This window comes from Gymnoscopelus microlampas (genome assembly GCF_963454915.1).
Source record: "Gymnoscopelus microlampas genome assembly, chromosome: 16".
NCBI classification, from domain to species: Eukaryota; Metazoa; Chordata; class Actinopteri; order Myctophiformes; family Myctophidae; genus Gymnoscopelus; species Gymnoscopelus microlampas.
In genome coordinates, this window is record NC_139953.1 from 48,658,587 (window position 1) to 48,679,726 (window position 21,140).

The 21,140-nt window shown below is 38.3% G+C and overlaps 2 protein-coding genes across 2 annotated transcripts in view; one reads left to right on the forward strand and one right to left on the reverse strand.

Annotated features, from left to right (window-relative positions):
- The window catches only part of LOC311063058 (pyrin-like), a gene marked incomplete at its 5' end in the record, with an annotated part of 670,464 nt that overhangs the window by 581,516 nt on the left and 67,808 nt on the right, over positions 1 to 21,140 (forward strand). The gene's annotated exons all lie outside the window — the stretch shown is intronic.
- LOC311063932 (GTPase IMAP family member 9-like) lies at positions 14,056 to 19,687 on the reverse strand (the record flags this gene model as incomplete). Its single annotated transcript, XM_084083563.1, has 4 exons — positions 19,651 to 19,687; positions 16,804 to 17,477; positions 15,613 to 15,663; positions 14,056 to 14,073 (listed from the first exon to the last, which is right to left on the reverse strand). Exons 1-4 carry the CDS (start codon positions 19,682 to 19,684, stop codon positions 14,056 to 14,058), a joined length of 777 nt encoding a protein of 258 aa, XP_083939689.1. The 5' UTR covers positions 19,685 to 19,687.

Consider the following 21,140-nt stretch of genomic DNA (forward strand, 5'->3'; position numbering starts at 1 on the left):
GCTGATGCACTTTGAGTAGAGATGTGCGGAGGGGGGTTTCTCCTCACCCAGATACGCGTCTACATGTTCATTATCCACCTGCCATCAAACCGCATTAATTATATCCTCTTATTTATAGACCCACACCAACCGCATCAAATGATTTTCCTGACGTTAATCACCACGTCGTGATGTAGTGACTGTACAATCCATATCCATGGTAACAGCACTTTTTATAAGCCCAAGTCTTTTGGGCTTGTTTGGCGCTTGTTTTGGGCTCGTTTTCATAGACCTGGCTGCTTATTTTTCTGGCAAAATCTGGCAACACCGGCTGCATGCGGTACACTGTTGTTGGCCATTGCGATGCTCTGTTTTGATTAGACAGTCGGATTCCCCTGGTCCGCACCAGTTCTAAGTCAGCTGGTAGGCGCCAGCCGAGGCAGCCCGCCGGAGCGACCACGCCACGAGTGATTGAATTGAGTGACGAGGGCCCGCGTCCAGAGTCGCCGCCGGCCCACGGTGCCCGCCCTTCCCGCACGACGGCCTTCCCGGCGCGGGCTGAGCATTGCGCACCCCGCGCGCACCCCCCCCCCCTCCCCCGTGAGGAGAGACCGCGGGAGCACCGGCAGGAACGTGACCGCCTGCTCTGCTCCGAGAAGGAGGCGCCAGGGCGACCCGCTCCTCCACCCGCGGCGCGAGCCCAGGCCCGCTTCGCTCCCCAGCCCGACCGACCCAGCCCTTATGCTGCCCAGAATGCTGCCTTAAGTTATGGGTGTTTCTCAAACGCGTGTTTCTTAGTGCATTTAACGCCACGCTAAGAAGGCTCTGTTCCAACTGTCCAATCACTGCAATGGCATTACTTGTAACGCGTTACCCCCCCTCCCCCCAACACTGGTTATAGTTACTTTTCAGATTTAGATTATTCATACAAAACATACAATAACCAGCTAAGCCACGTTTTATACTTTAGCTATTCAAAAAGAGCCGATCTACAAGCTCACAATGCGTTGTCTCATAGTGACACGTTACTAGAGCGTGGCTATTTTCAGAACGTATTTTGAGAAAACGTCTGGGACATTCTGCATAATGGCTATATGTTTTTTAACTTTTGGTACATTTTGATGGCAAGACTATTACTTGCGACAGAGTATTCTATACATTGTGGCATTTCAGAACTTCTTCCACCACTGGTACTATAATGTCAATGTACATGAATAATATACTATAATATTATAATATATTATAATGTCATTGTACATGCATAATATACAATAATATAATATTATAATATGCTTTAATGTGAATGTGCATGGTTGATGGTGAATGTAATTCCGTGCACACTAACATGCTTCTTCATAGCCTGATTATCAGCCTGAAGCTGGGTGGAGCTTCAGTCTGACATTGGCTCCAGTGTAGTCCATTACAAGGGGGAGGGGATTAGAATTTCCCTAAACCAATCACAAGAGATCCACGGATCCGCCTGCATCCGACGTCATCGCACAGCTTGTTTTAGCAGATATTCGCTGATTGGCTTGTTGTTAGACCCACCCACCCCCACCTCCGACTCTCATTGGACGGTATTTTTTTGTACCGAATAAATGGTTCACATTACAACACCAGACCAATAGAGGCAGTCCACTCAGAGAGTGGGCGGGGTCTATGGTTTGGAACCAGGCTATAGCTTCTTCACCCAATCGCTTAGTTAGCTTGTAGATCTGCTGTTTTTGAATAGCCAACGCACAAATCTAAAATGACCGGCCGACGCTTTCCCGGTTGTAATGTGTGTTGGTACTGCAGGTCCATTCCACGCTTTGGTGGCAGCATATAGTAGAATGCATGTTTCCCCCAGAGCCGTATAAGAGAGTTGCGTCACTAGCATGACCACATTACCCCTGTTCGGGGTGCTCCTTCCATTCCGACATCTCGCCACTCCGACTAGTGGCTTCCGCGTGCGGTTAGGGTTAGGTATAGGGTTTGTTAACGTCGGAAAGGCAACATGTCGGAAAGGCGAAATGCACCCCCCCTGTTCTTGCCTCACTGCACTGGCTATCAGTGACATTCAGAATTGACTTCAAAATGACATTGTTTTTTAAAGCACTGAACAGACTTGCACCCATTTATATTTTTGACCTCCTGTCTCCTCACATACCCACCCGTAATCTTAGATGTGTGGTTCTCAAACTTTTTCATGTGAAGGACCCCCAAATTGACACTTATTAGCCCCCATTTCAAAAGATATGCCAGGGACCACCATAAGAGAAGATTTTTTTACGGCTCTAGCAGTGATTCTCAACCATTTTAATTTCAAGGACCCCCAGTTTGACATGCATTAGGGCTACGGACCCCCATTTAATGGCATTTCTATCACTTGGACCGCAATTTATATTGTAAAATCTATGTCAATTTAACTCTGAGAGTGTACAAATGGAACCAAATGGACCCTAACAGGTCCATTTGGTTCCATTTGTACACTCTCAGAGTTACAGACCCATAAGGATCAATTTGGTGCCTAATCTATCATTTAGCAGGGGACCCCCAGAAACTCCCTCAGGGACCCCTGGGGGTCCCCGAACCCCACCCTCCAGACAAAGCTTGTGACGGGGCATTCGCTGCTATAGGGCTCCATTTCTGTGGAACCAACTTCCGCTGCAAATTAGACACAGTCCACTTCAGTGTCCACTTTTAGAAGACTTTTAACTCATTACTATAGATTAGCTTTTAGCTAGAAGGAATGGTCAGCTAGTTTTCTGCTTTCACTCTTATTTTTGGTCTTATTATTTTTGTATTCCTTTTTTGTTTTTAAATTTCCATCATTGAATTGCCTTTATATTTATATAGTGTGACTCTTAATATACGGCTCTGGTTTCCCTGGAGCAGTTCTCTCCTCTTCAGCCAATCACTGCTGCTCCTCCTACAGCAGTAGATGAGTGTTTCTATCCAGCAGTCTTGTGCTGCTTTAGTTTTTAGTTTTTGGTTTTATTGTATGAAATGCCATATTTGTATTATGGCTTATGACCGAAATAAACTTTAACTAACTGTGTTGTGAGCTTGTAGATCCTTTTCTAAAACGTTCAGCCTGTAATAACATGCCCATAATAAGGAGGTCGGGTTAAAAGTGGTTTAGTCTGTCTGTGGGTTTTTATAAATGATTATTTAACCAATGAAAAGCATTAATGTTATACTGTGTATCTTTCATGGGAGTGGTCTGATTTAGCCACACCCCTTGTAGCTCTGCTGTCTTTTTTCTTTTATTTCATGATTGATTGATTGAATACTTTATTGACATGTTTATTAACAGCACAGGTAGTACAGTCAATGGTTGTTAAAAGGATCATACCCTGAGTTGCTCCGTGTGTCCTAGATATGATTTAGTTTTTAAGCCTATTTCAATTCATGTAGATATCTTAAGTTATTAATAAAAATGGGTTTCACTCCAAATTTATGTTACATCCCTTACCCCTAGACGGGGTCGTAAAATCCTGTGCTTTTCTTTTGTTGCAAACTGAAAGTATTAAATAAAAATATTCAATAAATCATTGTTGCTACTTCCAAAAGATCCCCTTATGTTGAACATTTTGGATTTTTATTTTAATACTTACGGTGCAAATCATAAGGAAAGGAAGTGTTTTATTATTATTATAATTATAATTATTTATTTTTGGGTTAGGGTGGTGAAGTACTCATTTAGCCTGTCAGATAGTTTTTAGTGGTGAAAGACAAACATAGTTGTAAGTTGAGCCTGACTGACATATTCACCAATATTAGACTTTTAGAAAACGATAGCAGATCTACAAGCTCACAACGCTGTTACCATGAGGTCCGCTGTGAGCTTGTAAATCTGCCGTGTGTTTTTTTTTTTTCATTTTCTTTTTTCCTGTACATGGCTTCACCCAAAAAAATACTTATTTTCTATCAATTATACCATTGGTTCTCAAAGTGGTGTATGGGGACCCCCAGGGGTCCGTGGAGGGGGGTTCCAGGGGGTCCCCAGCAAAAAGTAGTTAACATTGCATCACAATCATTTTTAACCACTTGGTTATTCGAAAATAGCAGATCTACAAGCTCACTTTTAGTTTTTGTCGCATTCCTGAGACACTAATGTGACGACCGGGTCATTGGTTAAAGGAGACTCATTGAGTCGACTCCGCCGGTCATCAAATTATTGTCTCAGGAATGAGACAAAAACTAATAAATCTCCATGAATTCAAGTCTTCATGGGACGTGTAATTGATAGAAAATAAGTCATTTTTTGTACTCAAGTGGTTAAATATGAGGTTCAAGTGTGTTTTATATTTTCTTGTTCATTGTATGATTCAAGTTAAATGATCTTTTCATATATCGATGTTTAGTCATAATATTGAAGTTCATAACACTTAATAAAAAACACATTTATATATATTTATTTGTTTGCTCATTAACACATTAGCTGCCAAAGACGTATATATACGTCTTTTAATTATCAGCTGTTGTCTGCCAAAGACGTATATATACGTCTTTGGAAAAAAAGAAAAAAAAAAATAAATTTCAAAAAAAAATTTTTTTTTTTTTGCATTTTTTTATAATTTCAACCCTTGTCGAATTATGAACAGATTAGGAGCTAAAAATGTTCGAAGATTTGCTGCTCCATTCACTTCAATGTTAAAATTCAAACGGACAAACAATTCACTTTGTTTTTTGGTTTAAAACTACTGCTTTTGAGCTATATTGAAACATCAACCAAACATGTCAACGAGGTCAAAATGACCTCGTTGACATTTGTGAAACCACACCTGAATCTCATCTGTGATTAGAAACCATCTGGGGATCAATCATACTGGAGGAAAAAAATCTGTGGCTACGCGAACAGGTACCAAAAACATGGCAAAACCCTGGCAGGCAACAGCTAAAAATCTGAAAAAACTCTGGCAGGCAATGTGTTAAGTGTTTGCTTGTTAAGAAAGCAGCACTATCATCTATGTAAAATTCCTCTTCTATCCCGGATTTGAACTCTGTTTCCTCCTTGACATTTTTACCATTGAGCTAATAGAGCCTGCCTGCTTGCTCAGGGGAAAAATGTAATCTTGACCATCAGGTAAAGATTCATGTCAGATCCTGTGTCTACGTGAGACATGACCTTTGACACGATCTAAATGTCTCAATAGAAGAGCAGGGGGACAGAATACCACCATCCCAATTATATAAGTTATATTGTAAACGGGCACCTATTGGGACTGCTGTGGCTCAGGAGGTAGAGCAGGTTGTCCAATGATCCTTGAGTCGGCGGGTCGAATCCCGGTTCCTCTTGTCCACATGTGGAAGTGTCCTTGGGCAAGACACTGAACCCTACATTGCCTCCAATAAGTCGGCCGGCATTAGCTTTGCCACCATTGATGTGGGAAGGGAGGACACTGGCGTCGACTGTTTGCTGCTTCATCTCCCAATGTATGAGTGAATGAACCATTTGTAAAAGAGCTTTGAGCTTAGAAAAGCATTATAACAATGCAATTCATTATTAAATGTTGCTTCATAAGTTAAATGCAAAAACATATTTTTTTCAAATTGATTAAAAACTGACAATATCGACATAACATTGTTAAGCGATTGGTTCCATTTGTACACTCAAAATAGCACTGGATTTCACATTGTAAAGTAGGGTCCCAGAGATTATCAATGATAACTAGAAAGTACTGTTCCTGAAGAAACAGTGTGGGATCGCTAAGAATGTTGCTGGTATTGAGTATTGATAGTGTTAGTAGTGTTATAGGTGTGAAAGGTTTGAAGGGTTTGAAAGGTTTGAAAGGTTCTAAAGGTTTGAATGGTTTGAAAGGTTTGAAAGGTTCTAAAGGTTCGAAAGGTTCGAAAGGTTCGAAAGGTTCGAAAGGTTCGAAAGGTTTGAAAGGTTTGAAAGGTTTGAAAGGTTCTAAAAGTTCTAATGGTTTGAAAGGTTCTAAAGGTTCTAAAGGTTTGAAAAGTTTGAAAAGTGTGAAAGGTTTGACAAGGTGTTAAAGTATTAGTGTTAAAAGTTTGTATAGTGTTGGCAGTGTTGAATAGTGTAAAAAAAAATCTGAAAAAAAAAAGAAAAAAAAGAATTTGGAAAGAAAAAAAAACTAAAAAAAAAAATTCTGGGAAAAAAAAAAGTTCGGAAAAAAAAAATTTGGAAAAAAAAAAAAAGTTCGGAAAATTTTTTTTTTGGGAAAAAAAAATGTCTGGAAATTTTTTTTTTTGAAAAAAAAAAATTCTGAAAAAAAAAAGTTCTGGAAAAAAAAACAACAGCGGCCGTGTGGCCGATGAGAGGAGAAGAGATGAGAGTTAACATGGGTGTGAAAGGGGGACTGAGGATGATGATGAATTTCCCCATTGAAATGAATGGGGATTTTTTAGAAGTAAAAAGTGCAATATCTCTAAAAGTACAAATTATTTCAAAAATAATAGCCAACATGTCCTGAGTAGGCCGAACGTTGAAGAGTTGGAACGGAGTTTGTAGCTAAAAGTATGAAGGACTAGTTAGGTGCCAAAAAACTGGTGCCAAAAAAAAATATTGACAACTAGAAAGTACTGTTCCTGAAGAAACAGTGTGGGATCGCTAAGAATGTTGCAGGTATTGAGTATTGATAGTGTTAGTAGTGTTATAGGTTTGAAAGGTTTGAAAGGTTTGAAAGGTTCTAAAGGTTCTAAAGGTTTGAATGGTTTGAAAGGTTCGAAAGGTTCGAAAGGTTCGAAAGGTTCTAAAGGTTTGAAAGGTGTTAAAGTATTAGTGTTAAAAGTTTTTATAGTGTTGGCAGTGTTGAATAGTGTAAAATGTATTTTTTTTAGGGTAAAACAGTGATAGCTCGGTTCTAATAGGTGGTTGCTAGGGTCTAATAGGTGGTTGCTAGGGTCTAATAGGTGGTTGCTAGGGTAAAACAGGTGGCTGCTAGGGCAAAACAGGTGGTTGCTAGGGCCTAATAAGCGGTTGCTAAGGTCTAATAGGTGGTTGCTAGGGTCTAATTGGTGGTTGCTAGGGTAAAACAGGTGGTTGCTGGGGTAAAACGGGTGGTTGCTAGGGTAAACAGGTGGTTGCTAGGGTGTAATACGTGGTTGCTAGGGTCTAATAGGGGGTTGCTAAGGTTTAATATGCAGTTTATATGGTCTAATATGCGGTTGCTAGGGTACAAAAGGTGGTTGCTAGGGTAAAACGGTGGTTGCTAGGGTGTAATAGGTGGTTGCTAGGGTATAATAGGTGGTTGCTAGGCTCTAATATGGTGTTGTTAGGGTATAATAAGCAGTTGCTAGGCTCCACTGTGGCTAAATAGCATTTTTCCATTGAAATGAATGGGATTGTTTTAGCAGTAAAAAGTGAAATATTTCTAAAAGTACAAATTATTTCAAAAATTCAAATGGTAGCCAATATGTCCTAAGTAGGCTGAACGTTATAGAGTTGGAACGGAGTTTCTAGCTAAAAGTATGAATTTCCCCATTGAAATGAATGGGCTTTTTTTAGAAGTAAAAAGTGCAATATCTCTAAAAGTACAAATTATTTCAAAAATTTGAATAATAGCCGACATGTCCTGAGTAGGTTGAAGAGTTGGAACGGAGTTTGTAGCTAAAAGTATGAAGGACTAGTTAGGTGCCAAAAAAAACGGGCGGACAATAACATTAGTGTGATCGCTTTAGCGATCCCACAACTAGAAAGTACTGTTCCTGAAGAAACAGTGTGGGATCGCTAAGAATATTGCTGGTATTGAGTATTGATAGTGTTAGTAGTGTTATAGGTTTGAAAGGTGTGAAAGGTTTGAAGGGTGTGAAAGGTTTGAAAGGTTTGAAAGGTTCTAAAGGTTCTAAAGGTTCTAAAGGTTCTAAAGGTTTGAATGGTTTGAATGGTTTGAATGGTTTGAAAGGTTCTAAAGGTTCTAAAGGTTCTAAAGGTTCTAAAGGTTCGAAAGGTTCGAAAGGTTCGAAAGGTTTGAAAGGTTTGAAAGGTTTGAAAGGTTCTAAAAGTTCTAAAAGTTCTAATGGTTTGAAAGGTTTGAAAAGTTTGAAAGGTTTGACAAGGTGTTAAAGTATTAGTGTTAAAAGTTTGTATAGTGTTGGCAGTGTTGAATAGTGTAAAAAAAAAAATAGGAAAAAAAAAAAAGAAAAAAAAGAATTTGGAAAGAAAAAAAAATCTGAAAAAAAAAAGTTAGGAAATAAAAATCTGGAAAAAAAAATCTAAAAAAAAAAAAGTTCGGAAAAAAAAACAAAAAAAAAAATTAGAAGTAAAAAGTGCAATATCTCTAAAAGTACAAATTATTTCAAAAATTTGAATAATTTTTTTTTTGAAAAAAAAAAATCTGAAAAAAAAAAAGTTTTGGAAAAAAAAACAACAGCGGCCGTGTGGCCGATGAGAGGAGAAGAGATGAGAGTTAACATGGGTGTGAAAGGGGGACTGAGGATGATGATGAATTTCCCCATTGAAATGAATGGGGATTTTTTAGAAGTAAAAAGTGCAATATCTCTAAAAGTACAAATTATTCCAAAAATAAAAATAATAGCCGACATGTCCTGAGTAGGCCGAACGTTGAAGAGTTGGAACGGAGTTTGTAGCTAAAAGTATGAAGGACTAGTTAGGGGCCAAAAAACGCCGGAATAATAATAATAACTAGAAAGTACTGTTCCTGAAGAAACAGTGTGGGATCGCTAAGAATGTTGCAGGTATTGAGTATTGATAGTGTTAGTAGTGTTATAGGTTTGAAAAGTTTGAAAGGTTTGAAGGGTTTGAAGGGTTTGAAAAGTTCGAAAGGTTTGAAAGGTTTGAAAATTTGAAAGGTTCAAAAGGGTTTGAAAGGTTTGAAAGATTTGAAAGGTTCTAAAGGTTTGAAAGGTTTGAAAGGTTTGAAAGGTTCTAAAGGTTCTAAAGGTTCTAAAGGTTTGAAAGGTTTGAAAGGTTCTAAAGGTTTGAAAGGTTCTAAAGGTTTGAATGGTTCTAAAGGTTCTAAAGGTTTGAAAGGTTCTAAAGGTTTCAAAGGTTTCAAAGGTTTCAAAGGTTTCAAAGGTTTCAAAGGTTTCAAAGGTTCTAAAGGTTCTAAAGGTGTGAAAGGTGTTAAAGTATTATTGTTAAAAGTTTTTATAGTGTTGGCAGTGTTGAATAGTTTAAAATGTATTTTTTTAGGGTAAAACAGTGATAGCTAGGTTCTAATAAGCGGTTGCTAGGGTCTAATAGGCGGTTGCTAGGGTCTAATAGGTGGTTGCTAGGGTAAAACAGGTGGTTGCTAGGGTAAAACAGGTGGTTGCTAGGGCCTAATAAGCGGTTGCTAGGGTCTAATAGGTGGTTGCTAGGGTCTAATTGGTGGTTGCTAGGGTAAAACAGGTGGTTGCTGGGGTAAAACGGGTGGTTGCTAGGGTAAACAGGTGGTTGCTAGGGTCTAATAGGGGGTTGCTAAGGTTTAATATGCAGTTTATATGGTCTAATATGCGGTTGCTAGGGTACAATAGGTGGTTGCTAGGGTAAAACGGTGGTTGCTAGGGTGTAATAGGTGGTTGCTAGGGTATAATAGGTGGTTGCTAGGCTCTAATATGGTGTTGTTAGGGTATAATAAGCAGTTGCTAGGCTCCACTGTGGCTAAATAGCATTTCTCCATTGAAATGAATGGGATTGTTTTAGCAGTAAAAAGTGAAATATCTCTAAAAGTACAAATTATTTCAAAAATTCAAATGGTAGCCAATATGTCCTAAGTAGGCTGAACGTTATAGAGTTGGAACGGAGTTTCTAGCTAAAAGTATGAATTTCCCCATTGAAATGAATGGGCTTTTTTTAGAAGTAAAAAGTGCAATATCTCTAAAAGTACAAATTATTTCAAAAATTTGAATAATAGCCGACATGTCCTGAGTAGGCCGAACGTTGAAGAGTTGGAACGGAGTTTGTAGCTAAAAGTATGAAGGACTAGTTAGGTGCCAAAAAAACACCGTTGACAATAACATTAGTGTGATCGCTTTAGCGATCCCACAAATATGCAAGATAACATTAGTGTGATCGCTTTAGCGATCCCACAATAAATATGCAAGATAACATTAGTGTGATCGCTTTAGCGATCCCACAATAAATATGCAAGATAACATTAGTGTGATCGCTTTAGCGATCCCACAATAACACTGTAGTGTGATCGCTTTAGCAATAATAACACAAACTAGAAAGTACTGTTCCTGAAGAAACAGTGTGGGATCGCTAAGAATGTTGCAGGTATTGAGTATTGATAGTGTTAGTAGTGTTATAAAAGTGTTTGAAAAGTTTGAAAGGTTTGAAGGGTTTGAAGGGTTTGAAGGGTTTGAAAAGTTTGAAAGGTTTGAAAGGTTCTAAAGGTTTGAAAGGTTCTAAAGGTTTGAAAGGTTCTAAAGGTTTGAAAGGTTCTAAAGGTTCTAAAGGTTCTAAAGGTTCTAAAGGTTCTAAAGGTTCTAAAGGTTCTAAAGGTTTGAAAGGTTTGAAAGGTTTGAAAGGTTTGAAAGGTTCTAAAGGTTCTAAGAGTTCTAAAGGTTTGAAAGGTTTGAAAGGTTTGAAAGGTTTGAAAGGTTTGAAAGGTTTGAAAGGTTTGAAAGGTTCTAAAGGTTCTAAAGGTTCTAAAGGTTTGAAAGGTTTGAAAGGTTTGAAAGGTTTGAAAGGTTTGAAAGGTTTGAAAGGTTTGAAAGGTTTGAAAGGTTTGAAAGGTTCTAAAGGTTCTAAAAGTTCTAAAGGTTTGAATTTGGAAAGAAAAAAAAATCTGAAAAAAAAAAGTTAGGAAAAAAAAAATTTGGAAAAAAAAAATTGGAAAAAAAAAATTGGAAAAAAAAAAATTTGGAAAAATTTTTTTTTTGGGAATAAAAAAATCTGAAAAAAAAAAGTTCGGAAAAAAACGAACGTTATAGAGTTGGAACGGAGTTTCTAGCTAAAAGTATGAATTTCCCCATTGAAATGAATGGGCTTTTTTTAGGAGTAAAAAGTTCAATATCTCTAAAAGTACAAATTATTTCAAAAATTTGAATAATAGCCGACATGTCCTGAGTAGGCCGAACGTTGAAGAGTTGGAACGGAGTTTGTAGCTAAAAGTATGAAGGACTAGTTAGGGGCCAAAAAAGGGGGGAATAATAATAATAACTAGAAAGTACTGTTCCTGAAGAAACAGTGTGGGATCGCTAAGAATGTTGCAGGTATTGAGTATTGATAGTGTTAGTAGTGTTATAGGTTTGAAGGTTTGAAAGGTTTGAAAGGTTTAAAGGGTTTGAAGGGTTTGAAAAGTTTGAAAGGTTTGAAAGGTTCTAAAGTTTTGAAAGGTTCTAAAGGTTCTAAAAGTTCTAAAGGTTTGAAAGGTTCTAAAGGTTTGAAAGGTTCTAAAGGTTTGAAAGGTTCTAAAGATTTGAAAGGTTCTAAAGGTTTGAATGGTTTGAAAGGTTCTAAAGGTTCTAAAGGTTCTAAAGGTTTGAAAGGTTCTAAAGGTGCTAAAAGTTATAAAGGTTTGAAAGGTTCTAAAGGTTTGAAAGGTGTGAAAGGTTTGAAAGGTGTTAAAGTATTAGTGTTAAAAGTTTTTATAGTGTCGGCAGTGTTGAATAGTGTAAAATGTATTTTTTTAGGGTAAAACAGTGATAGCTAGGGTCTAATAGATGGTTACTAGGGTCTAATAGGTGGTTGCTAGGGTCTAATAGGTGGTTGCTAGGGTAAAACAGGTGGTTGCTAGGGCATAATAAGCGGTTGCTAGGGTCTAATAGGTGGTTGCTAGGGTCTAATTGGTGGTTGCTAGGGTAAAACAGGTAGTTGCTGGGGTAAAACGGGTGGTTGCTAGGGTAAACAGGTGGTTGCTAGGGTGTAATACGTGGTTGCTAGGGTCTAATAGGCGGTTGCTAGGGTCTAATAGTCGGTTGCTAGGGTCTAATAGGTGGTTGCTAGGGTAAAACAGGTGGTTGCTAGGGCATAATAAGCGGTTGCTAGGGTCTAATAGGTGGTTGCTAGGGTCTAATTGGTGGTTGCTAGGGTAAAACAGGTGGTTGCTGGGGTAAAACGGGTGGTTGCTAGGGTAAACAGGTGGTTGCTAGGGTGTAATACGTGGTTGCTAGGGTCTAATAGGGGGTTGCTAAGGTTTAATATGCAGTTTATATGGTCTAATATGCGGTTGCTAGGGTACAAAAGGTGGTTGCTAGGGTGTAATAGGTGGTTGCTAGGGTATAATAGGTGGTTGCTAGGCTCTAATATGGTGTTGTTAGGGTATAATAAGCAGTTGCTAGGCTCCACTGTGGCTAAATAGCATTTCTCCATTGAAATGAATGGGATTGTTTTAGCAGTAAAAAGTGAAATATCTCTAAAAGTACAAATTATTTCAAAAATTCAAATGGTAGCCAATATCTCCTAAGTAGGCTGAACGTTATAGAGTTGGAACGGAGTTTCTAGCTAAAAGTATGAATTTCCCCATTGAAATGAATGGGCTTTTTTTAGAAGTAAAAAGTGCAATATCTCTAAAAGTACAAATTATTTCAAAAATAAAAATAATAGCCGACATGTCCTGAGTAGGCCGAACGTTGAAGAGTTGGAACGGAGTTTGTAGCTAAAAGTATGAAGGACTAGTTAGGGGCCAAAAAACGGGCGGAATAATAATAATAATAAATATGCAAGATAACATTAGTGTGATCGCTTTAGCGATCCCACAACTAGAAAGTACTGTTCCTGAAGAAACAGTGTGGGATCGCTAAGAATGTTGCAGGTATTGAGTATTGATAGTGTTAGTAGTGTTATAAAAGTGTTTGAAAAGTTTGAAGGGTTTGAAGGGTTTGAAGGGTTTGAAAAGTTTGAAAAGTTTGAAAGGTTCTAAAGGTTCTAAAGGTTCTAAAGGTTTGAAAGGTTTGAAAGGTTTGAAAGGTTTGAAAGGTTTGAAAGGTTTGAAAGGTTTGAAAGGTTTGAAAGGTTTGAAAGGTTTGAAAGGTTTGAAAGGTTCTAAAGGTTCTAAAGGTTCGAAAGGTTCGAAAGGTTCGAAAGGTTCGAAAGGTTCGAAAGGTTCGAAAGGTTTGAAAGGTTTGAAAGGTTTGAAAGGTTCGAAAGGTTCGAAAGGTTTGAAAGGTTTGAAAAGTTCTAAAGGTTTGAAAGGTTTGAAAGGTTCTAAAAGTTCTAAAGGTTTGAAAGGTTTGAATTTGGAAAGAAAAAAAAAATCTGAAAAAAAAAAGTTAGGAAAAAAAAAATCTGAAAAAAAAAAAAATTCGGAAAAAAAAAAGTTTTGGAAAAAAAAAATGTTGTAAAAAAAATCTTTGGAAAAAAAAATTCTTGAAAAAAAAAAAAATCTGAAAAATTGTTTTTTTGAAAAAAAAAAAATTCTGAAAAAAAAAAATTTTTGGAAAAAAAAAAAATTTGAAAAAAAAAAAATTATGAAATTTTTTTTTTTTTGAAAAAAAAAAAAAATCTGAAAAAAAAAAGTTTTGGAAAAAACTTTTTTTCCCATTTGAATTATTTCAAAAATTCAAATGGTAGCCAATATGTCCTAAGTAGGCTGAACGTTATAGAGTTGGAACGGAGTTTCTAGCTAAAAGTATGAATTTCCCCATTGAAATGAATGGGCTTTTTTTAGAAGTAAAAAGTGCAATATCTCTAAAAGTACAAATTATTTCAAAAATTTGAATGTAAGCCGACATGTCCTGAGTAGGCCGAACGTTGAAGAGTTGGAACGGAGTTTGTAGCTAAAAGTATGAAGGACTAGTTAGGGGCCAAAAAAGGGGGGAATAATAATAATAAATATGCAAGATAACATTAGTGTGATCGCTTTAGCGATCCCACAAATATGCAAGATAACATTAGTGTGATCGCTTTAGCGATCCCACAAATAGTAATGGTGGTGTGCGTGTGGACATGGAAATCCTTCTGGAAATGAGTTAACTCTATAATAACTGTATAATACATGAGTTAACTCTATAATTGTCGTTTAGTACTCTGTGTGAATTAGCATTTAGCAGGTATCATTGCTAGAAATCACATTGAAATGCTGACACCAGGCTGATGCAATGTGGTGTTGTTGCCAGTAGATGTCACTGTAACACTGCATTTCTGTTCTATATGGCTGCATTCACTAACTGAGAGGCAAGACAGTTAAACATAATGATAATATAGATTTATAAAACACCTATTTTTAAACCCAGTTATTCACACCAGATGACCTAGTAAGGACAGGGAAATTATGAATTTAATTGTTACATGACATATCATCTGTCAGGTGTAAACCTCATACGTAGGCCTACACAACTGTTACTTTTCAGGATTCAAATAAAAAAATGGGAAATGTAGCAGATCTACAAGCTCAAGACGAGCTTGTAGATCTGCTACTTTTGATGCTTTTGTGTAAGAAAGTTTTTCATTTTTTCATATATCCTAATAAGATACACAATTAATAGTAAAATGATTTGGTTCTTCAACATTGTAACAATAACACAGAGATAATTTAGAATAACAATATAATATAAATAAAAACAATAACCTGTATGTATAGTATTCATATCACACTTTGAGGTGCTGTGTTCATGAGTCCTACTGTACTTCTACTGTAAATCAATGATTCTCAAACTCCCCCCAAATTACCAGGGACCCCCCCCCCCCCCATTGGAGCTTGTAGATCGGCTATTGTCAAATAGCCAATCTATAGGTTTAAAGTGGTTAAAGTGATTTTGTAAATGACAATACATTTTCCTGGGGACCCATTGGAACCCTCTCAAGGACCCCTGGGGACCCCACTTTGAGAACCGCTGACATAAAGAATAGACTCCCTCCTTGCCAGTACCAAACGCAGCCAGTCCACACCGGATAGCAGATCTACAAGCTCACATCCAGTCCAAACCAGTTTAAAACCCAGAAGACAAGAACAAACTAATCCAGTCCACACCAGTTTAAAACCCAGAAGACAAGAACAAACTAATCCAGTCCACACCAGTTTAAAACCCAGAAGGATTTATTTTATATTTGTAACAAAGCAGGAGGACATTATTACCTCAGGGTGGGCCCATGACCATAAACTACTAAATACACAAACTAAAATCCTATTCTTACCTAACATGAAGAAAACAGAAAATACAAGTATCTGACCTAGAATAAGCTGATAAAAACAGAACAAACTGGTAACAAATAAAAGCTCACCCACCCCTACACTACCAAGGCAGTAAGTAGTACATTATCCATAACTTTATCCATGGAAATTATATCAACATCATAAAGAGACTGATGGTGTTTGTAGACATCACTGTATCTGACACATAGATAAGACAATTATCAATAATACATAGATAAGAAAGGACATAATTATGTTAATAATCAATAATACATAGATAATAAAGGACATAGACTATGTTAATAATCAATAATACATAGATAATAAAGGACATAGACTATGTTAATAATCAATAATACATAGATAATAAAGGACAGGTTATGTTGTGTTAATAATCAATAAAGATGTCAAAGTCGGGAGGAGAGATGTGTGAGGACTGGTGACAGCCAGCTTCATGGTCAACAGCCTGGTCACTGGAGACGATCACCATCCGAGTCCATCTAGTAGTTATTTAACCACTCAACCACTCATCACTACTCAACCACCATGGTAGTCAATCAGACACTCATCACCACCCAACCAGTCTTATAATTGATGGGGAGAAGACATGCAGAGGGCAAGAGACAGCACACAACACAATACTGTATGTGATCCATACCATGTGTTCATGGTCTGGAGTTAAATACATGATGACGAAATACATCTGACCCTAGGGGTCATAACAATAAGGATATCACACTAGAGGTGTGAATTGCAGATACAAAAAACAAGCTGACAACATGTCACATTGCCACACGTTTCTCAAATCAACAGAAAGTTGTAATTGATCAGATAGTTTTACACAATCAATACAAAGTTGCACTGATACCAGATAGTTTTACATAACAAATATGTTTTACTAATACCAGATAATTTGACATAATCAATGCAACATTTTACTAATACTAGATAATTGAACATAATCAATGCAACATTGTACTGATACCACATAGTTTTACATAATTCAATAAATATTTGGTAATTTTGTGTCTTTATCTGGCTTTGTTTGTCTGAAGAAGACATCTTAAACTGTATTTCAGAAGGACCCATGACCATCAAGTTACCATAAAATCCATTTAAATGCATTGCAGACAGCAAAACAGCTGCTAGTCATTTCAAATGTAACGTACGATCAAACCATGTGAGTAACTGATGATTGTTTTAATCAATTACACAACATGTTGGTGAATGCTGTATTGTACGTAAAGATCTCAGAGGATGATGCACTTGTCAGATTTCCAATGAACACTCACATTACCTTCATGACTGCGCTTTGTCTGGTCTCGTATTCGTGTAACTTCCCCAAATACTCAATCTGCTTTTCTTGTTCAAGAAGCTTCTGTTGTAACTTTTCTTCTTCTTGTTGTCTCCTTTGATCCCCTTCTTTTTTTAGGTTCTCAATTGTTTCTCTTTCCTTTTCAAGCTCTGCCTGCAGGCGGCTTTTTTCTTTCTCCTCATTTTCTCTTTCTTTATCTTCCTGTCTTTTCCTGTCTTTTCTTTTGTTTTCCCAAGCCTCCTGTTCTTTTCTCAGGTTTTCCTTTTCTTCTGATCCTGTTCTTTTCTCTCTCTCCAAGGTCTCAATTCTTTCTTCCCATTTTTTTCGTTCAATTTCCTCTTTTATTTTGTCCTCCTCTTCAATTTTCTTCCGTTCTTGCTCTTTTTCCTCCTGCTCTTTCTTAAAAGAAACCTCCTTTTCTTCAAGTTCTTTCTCTCTTTTCTTTCTCTCTTTTTCAATGTCATTTCTCTGATCTTCAATCCTTGTTTTCATTGCATCTATTTTTTCTTGACATTGGTTTTTCAGGAACTGTACCTCTCTCTTCATCACCTTTTCGTTCTCTTTTAAAATCTTCTCCATTTCTTTTTGAATGGCTGCTTCAGCCTCCTGGAACATCTCAGTGGTGTAGTGGCTTCCACCGTTCTCCTTCACCATCTGGTTGATTTTCTCCAGCAGCTCAGTGACCTGAGAGGGATCCTTACTTTTGTTGTTAAAGACATGATAAAAACCACTATATTTGCTGATTAATTCTTGTAGTTCTGGAGAATCATTCAAAAATTCTTCAATTGTTTGACCTTCAAGCTTGTCACCATGAGTGAAGAGAATCATGGTGTATTTATCTGAACTTTGTCCAAATGCTTTCTGAATCTTTAGCACAACGTTCCTCTCCTCGTCTGTGTATCTCCCTAGTCTGATAACAGCCAGGAACACATGAGGACCAGGAGCAGCACAAGTAATACAGTTTCTGACCTCTTTAATGGTTTCAGTATTACTGAATCCAGTGTCAAACAACCCTGGAGTGTCAATAACAGAAACCATTCTACCAGCCACCACACCATTGGCCTTATTACAGCTCAATGTCACAGAATCAGGTGAAAACGTGTATTCAAATTTTTCACGACCCAGGATGGTGTTTCCTGTGGCACTCTTTCCAGCTCCAGTCTTCCCCACCAGCACAATACGAATTTCTTCATCATTTGTTCTGAGTTCTGATAAATGAAGAAAGAAAGAAATAAAGAAAGCAAGAAAGACATCAATGACGGTATCGATAATGTATGAATGTATAATTTGAAGTGTGTTATCATGTTATAGCAACAGATGACAGTTTAAGTATTGCATAATTTAATGTTTAGGCTCTCTAACTTATAGAAGGCTATCACTCTCACTATAATTACCATTGTATTTTGTACTAATTGTATTTAGTTAAATATTGGTGTAACAACAGGCCTAGTCAGCAATGTATTACCCCGCTTTTTTTCTTCTTACTATCAGTCAAATTATTGTCTCCGCCAGGCCGAAAGGCATGGCGAGAGAGTATGTTTTACCCCCTGTCCGTCCGTCCGTGTGTCCGTCCGTCCGTCCGTCCGTCATTCGATATGTCTGTGTACAGCTAATCTCCGGCACCGTTGGCTTGCTCGCAGCCAAACTGTGCACACACAGTCCCTGGATACCAGAGCAGAACCTCTGCCCCAAATTTTTCACAGGGGCCTGTTATAGCGCCACCAGGAGGCCAATTTGTGCAAAACACATTTTTTGACAGTACTCCTACAGATTGTGTCCAAAAATCCCACAAATCGGTACACAGTATCTCTATAGTCATTAAACGAAACGGGTCTTTCAGATTTCTCATATTCCATCCTGATTGGCTAAAAATGTCTTCCAAAGTTTGCAGGAGTGCTCCGTTTTGAACAAAATGCCTCAAATCATGAACACAGCATGCAATTTCCGTGAAATTTTGCAAGCACATTCCCATTAGGCCGAGGAAGAACTACCATTTGAAAATGTTTAAATCAGCCTCATGGTGGCGCTATAACAGGCCGATTCGTGTTTTTACCTATAATTGCACCGATCTGTGTAAAACTTTGTATGCACACTCCCTATAGGTCAAGGAAAAACCTTTGCCCTGCATTTTTCACATCTGCCTTTTATAGCGCCACCAGGAGGCCGACTTGTGTAAAACACATTTTTTATACTACTCCTTACAATTTTATCCAAATTTCACGCAAATCGGTACACATGATCTCTATAGTCATGTGATCACGACGGATGTGTTTGATTTTTCATATTCCATACTGATTGGCTAAGATTGACATCTAAAGTTTGCATTATTGGCTTGTTTTGAACAAAATTCTGCAAATCATGAACGCACCGTCCAATTGCGCTCAAACTTCGCACGCACATTCACACTATGTTGAGGAACAAATGCCACCCTTTTAACATTGGCCTGTTATAGCGCCACCAACAGGTCTAATTTAGCGAAACACATGTTTTTAACAAAATGTCTCAAATCATGAATGCAGTCAGTGTCCGATTGTCGTGGAAGGCCTAAGAAGAAATGGCACCCTTTTCACGTTGGCCTATTATAGCGCCACCAGGAGGCCACAGTAGCCTACCTGACCTGGCGGAGACCTGTGCTCCGAGGAGCACTTTTTCTAGTTGGTGATGTTTTGTGACTAAGAAACAAAATGTCATGGCAGTTTGACTGTCCTATGTTTGTTCTGACATGCTATACTTCTCTTTCCTTGTCTATCAGGTTGGAGCTGCATTCCACAGGTGGGGGGGGGGATATTTGGACAACATCTGTAGGAGTATTCCTGGTGGCGCTATAACAGGCCCATGTGAAACATTTGGGGCGGAGGTTCTGCTTTGGCATCCAGGGAGTGTGTGAGCACAGATTCACATAGATCGGGCCAACGGTGCCGGAGATTAGCAGACGGACGGACACAACACACACGGACAGAGGGGCGAACATGGTGCAAAACATAGTCTTGGCTATGCCTTCATCCTGGTGGAGACAACCAGTAGAACTGAGTCAGAAGACCTCAGAATACAGAGTGATTGCGAACGCGCCCAAGTGGAGCATACTATGAAACTCTGCTCTCATTGTGTCTCTGTCTGTCTGTGTGCAGTATGTGTGCACTGCACTGCCTGTGTGCAACCAACAGAGTGGCGCCAGAGTGCAGTCAAAACACACACACACACACACACACACACACACACACACACACACACACACACACACACACACACACACACACACACACACACACACACACACACACACACACACACACACACACAGTCCGTAAATACACAATATTTTCCAGCTGCGTTCGCTTCCAGCGTTCGCGCGTCTTACTTGTAATAAAACAGAAGACCTACCTGAATATGTTATGGGCTGGTCTGCTGGATTCATCTCTGAAACACATTAGAGTAAAATCATGTGTTGATCTGTACTTAATCTGTTGACTGGAGCTGACAGTATATGTGGTAACACTTCATGAATATTACATTTAATTAAATAGTTGCTTAAGGGATAGAGCAAATGAATATATATTTAATAATTAGACATCATTTTATTTAACCATAATAAAATGACAGATGCAGTACAGCAGTTGATTGCATGCAGTGGAATCAACTGCAACTTACCTTCATCACGAGTCCTTTTCACTACATCTACAGAGGACAAAGATTACAGATATGTTGAACATAATGTTATGTAATGCTCTTACAAACACTATATATACATTTACTACATGAACACATGTTTGATCAATATAATCAATATATAGAAGGTTTGACATGATCTGTACAAGCAGAGATATGAGACAGTGATCAGTCAGTGTGGAGACATTAATCACTTGCATTTTCACTTTCACATTGTTATCATTATAGATACTGTACATACATGTATTTATCATTGTTATCATTATAGATACATACATGTATTTATCATTGTTATCATTATAGATACATACATGTATTTATTAGATACATACATGTATTTATCATTGTTATCATTATAGATACATACATGTATTTATTAGATACATACATGTATTTATCATTGTTATCATTATAGATACATACATGTATTTATCATTGTTATCATTATAGATACATACATGTATTTATCATTGTTATCATTATCTAATTATATAAACGACAAGTTACTTCCGCGCGCCGCTGACGCTATAGCCACAGCTCTGTAATCGACTAAACGCAACGCCGACATAGGACATGTCGCCAACATACTAGCCACGGCCGACTTTCACAATTTACGGGTGGCGTAGGGCACCTATCATTGCTCACTCCACACTTTCCACGTCGCAACATAATTTAATACACTCACCACATTTCGGACAAAACGGAAGGTGAATCACTTTCTTACCGTTTACCGTGCGCACCAGCGACACCGAACGGCGACGGGTTTCGCCGAAACAACACGAACGGCCGCCATTGAAACTCCGCACCTCTCTCCGTCGCCACAATAAAAACAACAGCAGCGGCTCCTTCACCTCCCCTTCACCGTGTCTTCTGCTTCCATGCTCAATTCAGGTGACTACAATGCTAATACATTCACGCTCAACCTCACAATCATAAGCTTCTCCGTTTAGTGTTTCATTAGCGCGAGCGTGGAAACATACAGCGCGCGCCGTTACGGCATCTGCTAAGTGTAAACATCAGGGTTGCCAGGTTCAGGTTGGCATGCCAGGTTCTCTAAAAACAAGCGGCAGAAACAAGCAACCACCTTCATGAAAAAAAAAAAACACCAAAGGGGTCCGCCATGTTCCAGGGGGGTCCCCGCGCCTCCCAACACTCCACAGGATCCGCGGACCCCCTGCGGACCCCCTGCAACATAACAAATATAA